Source organism: Macadamia integrifolia, chromosome 7, assembly GCF_013358625.1.
Source record: "Macadamia integrifolia cultivar HAES 741 chromosome 7, SCU_Mint_v3, whole genome shotgun sequence".
In the NCBI taxonomy this organism is placed as follows: Eukaryota; Viridiplantae; Streptophyta; class Magnoliopsida; order Proteales; family Proteaceae; genus Macadamia; species Macadamia integrifolia.
Window position 1 is genome coordinate 21966771 of NC_056563.1, and position 9811 is coordinate 21976581.

At 35.5% G+C, this 9811-nt stretch overlaps 1 protein-coding gene across 1 annotated transcript; it reads right to left on the reverse strand.

Annotated features, from left to right (window-relative positions):
• Window positions 1-1951: 1951 nt before the first annotated feature.
• LOC122083238 (glycine-rich RNA-binding protein GRP1A-like) lies at window positions 1952-3207 on the reverse strand. The gene is made up of 2 exons (XM_042650967.1): window positions 2995-3207; window positions 1952-2696 (listed from the first exon to the last, which is right to left on the reverse strand). Exons 1-2 carry the CDS (start codon window positions 3106-3108, stop codon window positions 2262-2264), a joined length of 549 nt encoding a protein of 182 aa, XP_042506901.1. The 5' UTR covers window positions 3109-3207; the 3' UTR covers window positions 1952-2261.
• Between the last annotated feature and the right edge of the window lie 6604 nt (window positions 3208-9811).

Genomic DNA, 9811 nt, shown 5'->3' on the forward strand with positions numbered 1-9811 from the left:
CAACTCAGTTCCGTATTTAAATACTCAAGCTGATTCAATTAGGATCGATTTCGTTTAGGTTCCAATTTAGTTATGATATGTAATTTTAATTCGGTTTTATACCTTGGTTTTAATTCGATTATGAAAATGATTTCACTTTTGAACTATGACTATGATGGATCAAAAGCCATAATGTATTCAAGTTATGGGCCTTATGGTCATTGTCAACTCCAAAATTGTCTTTAACATGTAAATATGTGATGATAAATTATAGAAAACACTTACCACATAAAAAATCTCTCTTAATGATATTAGGATTTTTTCATTTGTTCGGTTTCGATTCGAACTGACAGTTCTTACACTCTAAACTGAAACCAAGCCGAACCAAGGTCCATATTCATATACTCAAACTGAATTTGAACCAAATTAATTCAATTCGATTTGATTAATTCGGCTCGAAATTGACACCCTTAGACTTCAAATATTGTGCATTGGTTGTGCTTTTACTAACTAGAACAAAGACACCTGTTCAATCAACCAAATAGATCAATGCTTAGGAAATGATCCGGATCACTGTTAGTTAAAATGGGAACGGAAAAAAAGCAGAAACGTATGGTACGGGTTTTAAACAGATAAAAACGATGAACAATACGCTCAAAAAAATAGGGAATGACAAACGGACGAAAACAAACGATACAAATATTAAACGTGTAGTTTTCAAAAAAATGAAACAAAAAAAAACAATAGTATACTAATGCAATTTGAGATATTATTACGTGTATATATGCATCTAATGTTCCAAAAGCTCTAAGAGTCCCAAGATAAAATATCTCAATGGGCTACAAGAAAATGAGATGTTGTTAGCTTTAGCTTCACCTTACTCAATGGGTTATAAGAAGATGAATTTTTTTTTCCTATAGATAGTATGAAAGTTAAAAACCAAAAACCAAGTACCATATTGTCTTCGCTCTTCACTTTTACTAATAGGGGTTTTTTTTTTTTTTTTTTTTTTTTTTTTTTTTTTTTTTTTTTTGAAATTAAAATTTTTATTAAAATTCCTATTTTACCCTTAAAAAACGGATACATGTTTAAAACGGATTCTTTTACCGTTTTCATTTTTTTTTCATATTATATAATAACATATGGAAAAACGCATTTTAAACGACAAAAAAACACAACAAAACGCGATTTAACTAACAGTGATCCCGATCCCCCAAAACATCTTTCTACCCAAGTGCACAGTGACCATATAACATCACCCATGAACCCAGAATTCAACCAAATATAGATCAATGCTTAGGAGAGGATCCGGATCCCCAAAAAATCTTTCTACGCAACTGCACCCCGACCATATAATATCACCCATGAACTCAGAATCCAAAAAAGAATTAGTAAGTTACTTGTGGAGGTGAAATCACACGACTCACACCGGTGATCGGGTGCAAAAGGAATGGAATTGAAGAAGCCTGGAATTCAAGAAAGGAACGGTTGGAGGTTGAGGTGGAGCGCTGTGGTGGGGGTAAGGGATCATGTAATTTATGGAATCATGGAGAGATAAAATATCGACTAATTCGACTCCCATCGCTTCTTCCATTAAAAGGCAGGCCCCCTAAAAGGCAGTGTGATCCAACACGAAGCATCAATTAGGCGTGAGATTTCCACTATTCATGGACTTGTTAGATTCTCTTTCCCTCAGCTACAATCTGTTTCAATTACTGTTTTTTTTTTTTTTTCAAGAAATCAAGTCCAAAAAATCATAACAAGCATCTCTGAAAATAGAAGTCTTAACTATCCACGAACAAGCTCATCAAGCCGCAGAAATCCAGGAATCTCAAGGAAAGAGGAAAAGTCTTTTTTGTCTTTCTGTTTTTTCAATATAAACTAAAATCTTATGTGAGATAGAAAACTGAGCTTGATTCCTCAATCAATTGGCACAACAGCTGCGTTTTCATGAGCCAGAAAGAACAAACCATTACTCATAAAGGGTCATATGTAATTTAATTATTAATGTGAAATTAACGAAATATAGTCACAACCTAAATGAAAAAAACACAATTTCTATGGACAAATTCCATAAATTTTTCTGTTCTTTGTAAGATGACTAATTACGATACCAGAGGACTCGAATCACAACTACAGAGAACCATCGGACGAAAAATATCAAATCGCCATACAGAGTAACCACATTGGTCAAAAAGACGAATCACTTATAGAGAGAACCATAAATACCAAGACCACGAAACCATTCACGACATCAGACCCTAAAACATCACTACCAAACCCTAGTTCCTCCAGTTGCCATCGGAGGAACCACCACCCCTCGAGTAACGAGATCCACCGTCTCCATAACCACCACGGTCACCACCGCGACTGTATCCACCACCACCACCACCACCGCGGCTGTACCCACCACCACCACCACCATCACGTCGACCTCCACCGTATCCACCACCGCCACCGTATCCACCACCACCGCCGCTGTATCCACCACCACCACCGCCGTATCCGCCTCCACCACCACCGTATCCGCCGCCGCCACCACTGCGGTAACCACCTCCACCACTGCTTCCTCTGTTCTGCGCTTGATTGACGGTAATATTACGACCGTCGAGACTTTGGCCGTTCATCCCTTCAATAGCGTCCCTCATCGCCTGCTCATCACGGAAAGTCACAAAGCCAAAGCCTCTAGATCTCCCAGTCTCACGATCGCTGATGATCTGAAACAACCGAAAAAACGAATATCACAAAGCGATTTAATTGGAAAGATTTTAAGAAAGTAATAATACATGATCTGATCTCAAATCGATCGATCCACGTCTCCTCAAAGATGAAGAGAACAACATACCGTTTCCGGTGATCAATTAGAGAACAAAGAGACACAGAGTAGTACAGAAAACAGATCAACAAAGCCATCCAATATCAGAGAACAGAATACAGAGAAGTAAAGCCGAATCGATCCGTTCTGGTCCGATCCGATCTACACATCTGCGAAGACGATGCCTCGTAAAAACGGACCTTAGATTCAATAATGTCGCCGTATTGACCGAAAACCTTCGCTAGGGCTTGATCATCGGTCGCCCATGCGAGACCACCAACGAAGCATCGAAACTCAACATCTGCAGAAGCCATTGCTGAGGAAGATGATGAAACACCGAACAGATCGGAGGAAGAACAAAGAGGAGGATCAAGATCCACCTCGGGAAGGCACGAGACCCTAGGGCTCCGAAAACATATATTTATAGTCGAGGCTCCCGACTGTATCGGAGTGATAACTAGGGTCTAGGGTAGAGTTTAGCATTTGCTATTCTAAGTTCCTCACAAACTTAAAATAGATCGGATCGGATTCGTATTTGCCATTTCGATTGACCCATCCTAATCCCGATATCTGTCTGATACGGAGATCTGATTCAGATCGATATCGGTCTTGAACGATCCAAAGTTTTGGAACCTTGGTCCATAGCCAGATGAGATTAACTAAGGTTGGGGGTTTATTAACCATGGTTTCTTTATCCTTAGATTCGGCATGGGGACCACGCTACTCAACTCACTTGTTGGATAGATATTTTTACTTGAAAGGGAATCTCTCCGGTGATAGTGCATCCGACGGCTGACAGAACCAGGCCACGCATATCAGGTGCTGGTCAGCCGTCAGATGCGCTGGAGAGAATCTTGGCTAGTTCCGTTGCTATCTTTTCATGTTTCCAAAATATCTTCGAGACTGAAGTTATTGTTGTGTCCTCACGTGTTTTATAAAATTACCTCTATATACCACTAAGTTCCCTACAATGTTTTGTTGGAAGGATATTCAGCAGACGGTTGGTGGTTGCCCTTGTCAATGGCCAACCGCTCGAAATATCTACGTGGCTTAGGTCGTGTTTGCCAAAAAAAAAAAAAAATTTTTGAATTTAGAAATAGTGGTACATACTTAAGTTAATCATCATATCATTGTGATATTATGTTTTTGTTTATAATTTTTTTTTTCTTTTCTTAGCAAAGAAACATAACAAGAATAAGTGAAATAGAAATAGGATAGATAATAAATGTAAAAAGATTTTGCATGTTAAGAACACATGAACTTTGTATATTAATTCTTTAATCTCTATTTGGTAATCTACTAATTCAGATCTATCTTTTGTGTGTAAAATTCTGGTCGAATCATCCGTTTATTTGTGTAATTGTTTCGTACTTGTTGACCTACTGTACCAAGCTTACTTGTTTAACAATCGTGGACGACTAGTGATTAGGTTTTCATGTTCACGAAGCGTATATTTATATTTGCATTCAAGTGCATCCTTCTAGTTCTTATTATTTACCAAATCGTTTTTATTTTCCTATTCAGAAAAACATTTCTAATATTTTTCCATTCTATAGGGAAAAAAAAGGAATAAAGCATTCGATGTCAACTTAGTGTTTTTCGGGTTTTTTTTGAACGAAAAGGAGAAACTTATTTATACTAAGAAATGCAAAATGATGGGACGACAAAACCCTATTCCGTCATTTTGGTTTCGTTCCAAATACAAAAGAAAAAAAAGTGAACTAGGGTAATCATTCTTGAAACACGTTCACCAAGTACTATTTTTTTTTTTAAACATCCTTTTATTAGCATAGAAACTGAAAATTTTGTTTTTGACACAAAACGAACATCGTTTCTAAAACTGAATGACTACCAAACACAGCCTAAATAAACACCCACTTGTTATCTCTAGAAGGTTAGCTGGTTTTATAATTTGGCCTTTTGTAGGTACACCTCTAAAATTCCTCAAGTAGCTATTTAGTGCAAAATCTAGCTAAAAGTTGGAGATAAATTTACATCCATGCCTACTACTAATTCACACTTTTGATATTGTTAATGTTGAAGACTTGAAGCTATAGTTGATGTCAAATTTTTATATCTATTTTGGATTTTGATCTTCGCAAAATGAGTGGTTCAGGTACAGTTCTAAACATGAAGAGGAATTTTCTTATTCCCAACTATTCTCCACTTTAGTTAGATTTCATGAGAGTGGTTGATAAGTGCTAATTTGATTACAAAATATATGTTCCTGAAAAACAGAAATTGTGGTAGCTTTAATTGAAATGGGGCTTGGTTTAGGTGCAGCGATGGGCCTCAAACCGTTAGTGGGCTTGGATTCTTTATAGCTTTCAAAGTTGCAGTGAAAATAATATATTGGAAAAAGCCCATTTGACCTTTAAGATATAGCACGCACACCCGAGATTTTAGGGCACGATCTGGGCCACCCCAAACGAGGCCCATATTATATGTCTCGTAACTAGTGAATGACTCGAGCAGTTACAATTTTAAACAAAAATGTTAAGCTTGCAGATTTGTGAGCTTCATGAGGCTGCGTTTGGTTGCAAGGGAAATGGGAAGGGAAGTGAAGCGAATTTTTTTTCCCTTTTGAGTTGTTTGGTTGCAACAGAAGTGAAGTGAAATTAATTTACCACAGTTGGTTGGATGTAAAATTGATGTAAAATAGATGTAAAATTTTAAAAAACTAATAATCCAACTAAACTCCTTAAAATAGATTGGGAGGGGGGAGTGTACTTTTTAATCCAGAATCCACCCAGCTCCTCAAAATTTATATTGGTTATGTGAATCAGGTCATTCAAGGTCTATACCAAATCACACCAAATGTCATCAGATACTATGTTCTATCACTAACCAAAATAAACCATTTAATTCTAAATATCAAATGAATGTAGCATAAATAAATATTTAAAATAATATAAAAGATGATCACAAAGAAAACTGTAATAGATCACAATTGATAATAAGTGAAAGACCCATTTCAAAAGTATTTTGGTCAAAACAAACCCAACAGGTCAGTAATGCTCCATTTGGCTCAAACCCAAAGTCTTGTGGTCAAAACAAACCCAATAGAGAGAGAGAGAGAGAGAGAGAGTCATGAGTGGGGTGAAAATCATGAGAGTGGGAGAGATCGTGAGAGTAGGGTTTTTTTTTTCTTCTTATTTTGGTGGAAAAATAAAAAGAGAAATTTTAATGGTTAAGTGAAATCTTTTTCACATGTAAATTATATTTCCCTTGCAATCAAATATCTAAATTTATTTTTTCTGGGAAAAAAATTCCACTTTACATAAAAAATTTGCATTCTCCTTGTAACCAAACAAAGCCTTAGTGTTATTGTCAAATCACAAAGTTGAAAATATAGTTATTATTTTTCTTCCCCAAATTTATATGGGTTTCCTGTTGCCGATAACGCCCCCCAGCAAATAACCAATAGTGAGGTTTCTTATTAGCGCGAGATCGGGGAATGGTCTTACATTAGTAATAAAATTCATCTGATTTTCAGAGAAAGGGATACCCAAATGGTGTCACAATTATGCCTGCACGTAATTGGAGAAAACCAGCCAAACCAACAATTATTTAATAAAATAAGGGCCATCACTCTCTGTATACATATATTTTATTCTAGGCCGTATCAACAGTGATAGATATTGATAGCTGATTGGTCGGTTTTGATACCCCTATGACCCTACCTAAACCTTGACTCAAATCTTTTAGGTGAACGACAGTGAAGATTTAATGTCTGAGAGGGTTCTAATATGCACCCCCGTTGTTGGATCTCATTGCTGTTCACTGCCCACTAGAGGAATTTTGTGCCCTAAACCTACCCAAAATACGAACCTCTTCACACCGACCTCTCTCTCTCTCTCACTCACACACACACTGATTTTTATCCACAGTCCTCTTAATTAGCACAGTACACATATGGGTGACGTCCATAGCAATCTTACCTGTGAAAGGCCTAAAAGAGTTAGTCCATTTTCTGTTCCTTGACTGCATTACTCAAATAATCTTTCCATCTCCTTGGGTGGATGCTAATATATCCTTCTATTGCTTGAAAATTGATCACATAAAATGTTATTTGGCATGGTGGGCAAGGCACTGCATTACTCAGCTAATCCTTCCAATTATATCACCTTGTGGGGATGCTAGCAAATTCTTCCTGAGAGATCCACATAAAATTTCCTTTGCCCTGGTGGGCAAGGCACCGCATTACTCAACTAATCCTTCCTAAATTTACATAAAAAATATCCATTGAGGGTCAAGAGACAGAGAAGTTGTTCTACATCGATATGAGGTTCCAACGGCTTTTAATTTTCAAATTTTCTTTTTTCTTAGATGAATAGAAAAAATATATTCAACAAAGCACAACAAAATTCAACATTCAAATCCATCTATTCCTTAAAGAATTTGGAATTGTTTCAATTATGTTGATTACTTCGCCACGCATCTCAAAGGTTTGCATTTTTATTAGACAACTACTAACTAAATATTTGGAGATTTTTTGGACTGATGAAAGAGGTCCTGAAAGGCCCCACCAACACCAAAATGTCCATTTACTTATTAGATTTTTTTTGGGGGGTGGGAAGACATGCCGCTTGTTAGCCTCCATCATTGAAAGTACTTAGCTTGGGGGAGTCCAGACCAGGCCAAGGGCAAGGGCCTAAAGTCTCGAAAAGGCAAGAACTTCAACAAGAAGTCAAGTCTAAGGTCAAGAACAACGAGCTCAAGATCAAGAACAAAAGCAAACAGGTAAGAAAGAAGGAAGACTTCATTTGCTCCAGAGGTAGTGGAAATTTGAAGAAATTGTAAAGTTCATATTTGGGCTAAAGCAGTTAATGACTAAAATATGAGGAAAAAAGTCCCTATATAATAAGTCACATGATTGATTTGGACCACTAAGTTTAAAATATAAAAATTCTAAGAAGATGTACACCCTATTAGTCCAATCACTTAATTCGGATATATCTTCATTCCTCTAATGTTGTTTTAAAAGAGAAGTTATATAATATATGGCATTCATTACCTTGTCATTCCTCCATGTATAGTTTAGGGTCCATTTATAAGTGATAATCATGGTGAAATAAATTTTAAACCTTTCATATATTAATATATATGTATTCAGACAAGTTACAAGAAAAATTAAAGATTGATTAAGCTAGCCAAGTATATAAAGAATAAAAAAGAAGAAAGTTAAGCTATGGTAAAAGGGAAGCTCCATATCTATTTAGTGCTTGAGGAAAGCCCTGCCCCTTTTTAAATCAATGATGCTTCATCTTTTTGCACCTTAAATGCAATGCTAGTCATAGTTTTGTTAAGTGGATAAAACATAGTGATTAATAGCTCCATCTTTCCCTACTTTGTGTTAATTTTTAATAATCTTTTTTTTTTTTTCAATGTAACCTTTGATTGAAGAGATTCATTAATTTTTTATCCCTAAACATTAATTACTTTATCCTCCATTGTAGTTGGATGCTCATTTGTGAAAGTTTTCTTTAAAATTTTGGTACTCATTGACTCTTATATATGCAATGTATGATTTAATAATAATTCATCAACTTTTTTCTCATGCTCATTCTTCTAATTAGTTTGATGTAAGATTATAGAAATCTTAATCGTTCTTTGGATGTCTAGGAAACAATTGATGCCCTAACATGTGATTTGATATTACTATTACTATTGTTGTTGTTAGTATTATTAATTCAAATATTATTAGTTCTAAGAGATTTCTTAAATGATATTTGAGTGTAATACGTCTTAGTACAATTTATTACCATTTATGGGAAAAGGGGAGGACATAATTGTATGGAGTTTGGTCTAGAAAATCTTATAGCTAAATAATAAGGGTTGGGGAATTTTCCTTGGTCTACACACTTTTTTCTTAAATTTTCGTCCAAATAGAGTTTGTCAAGTGGTAAAATGAAGCATTTTTAAATTTCAATACCATGGGAGGGCATACATGTATAGATCTAAATTTGATATTGAAATTTAACACGTAGTCTATCTAGATCATTTGCTTAATATCTAATAGTCAAAATTTCCACATGACCTTTCCAAATGGCACAATTACATGTGCAAATCATGTAATATCATAAAGACTACATGGACCAAGAAATGTTTTCCAAATGATAAAAAAATTTTAAGGTAGAGGGTTTCCCACGACACCTAAGTACTAATTCCAGTGTATGAGAATCAGCCTTTACAAATAGCCAAATAGTTTTTTTTTTTTGTGGCAATTCTATCTCTATTCATTTTGTTGGTAGTTGTTTTGTAATCTTTTTTTTTTTTTTTGGTATTTTGATGCTATGCTATTTATGCGATATATTTGATAAAAAAAATAGAAAAATTATGCAACAAATATCCCATATAATATTGGTCAGCTAGCTGCCCCGGTGGAGATCCACCCGATTGTAGCAGATATTCGGTTCATCTCCCGTCAACCCAATCACTGCACCTTCACTCATATTCCAAGGGCAGCTAATGGCACTGCCGACTCCCTTGCCAAGAGAGGTGCGTCCATCCGGTCCAAAATGTTGTGGCCTCATTCCACTCCTTGGTTAATCCAACTTTGTGATATGAATACGTTGGTTTGTAACCGGAACTTACATCAATAAATTCTAGTGTTACCGAAGAAAAAAAAGAAGTTTAGATCCTAATTCTTCCTTTTTTGTAATTCTATGTGAGATACAAAGAGCCAAAGCATCTGCAGCAGTTGGCTCCTTTTCTCACTACAACACAAGGGAAACAAATAAGATATATTTGTTCTTTTTTAATCATTTTTTGTTGTTGTCTAGGTCAAATTTTAGACTTTCTTATAGTTGACCATTCTAAGAGTGAGAATAAAATAAATTGCAGCTTCAGTTTCTCTTCTAAAGTTATAATTAATTATTTTTCCATCAGTTTTATAAGGGGAAAAGGAACTATTTATTGAAGGGATCTTTGAAATTTATTTTATTTCATAAGTGGCAAACTATGTCATATGATTAAAAAAATAAAGAGAAAATGAAAAAGGCATCGTACCGACCA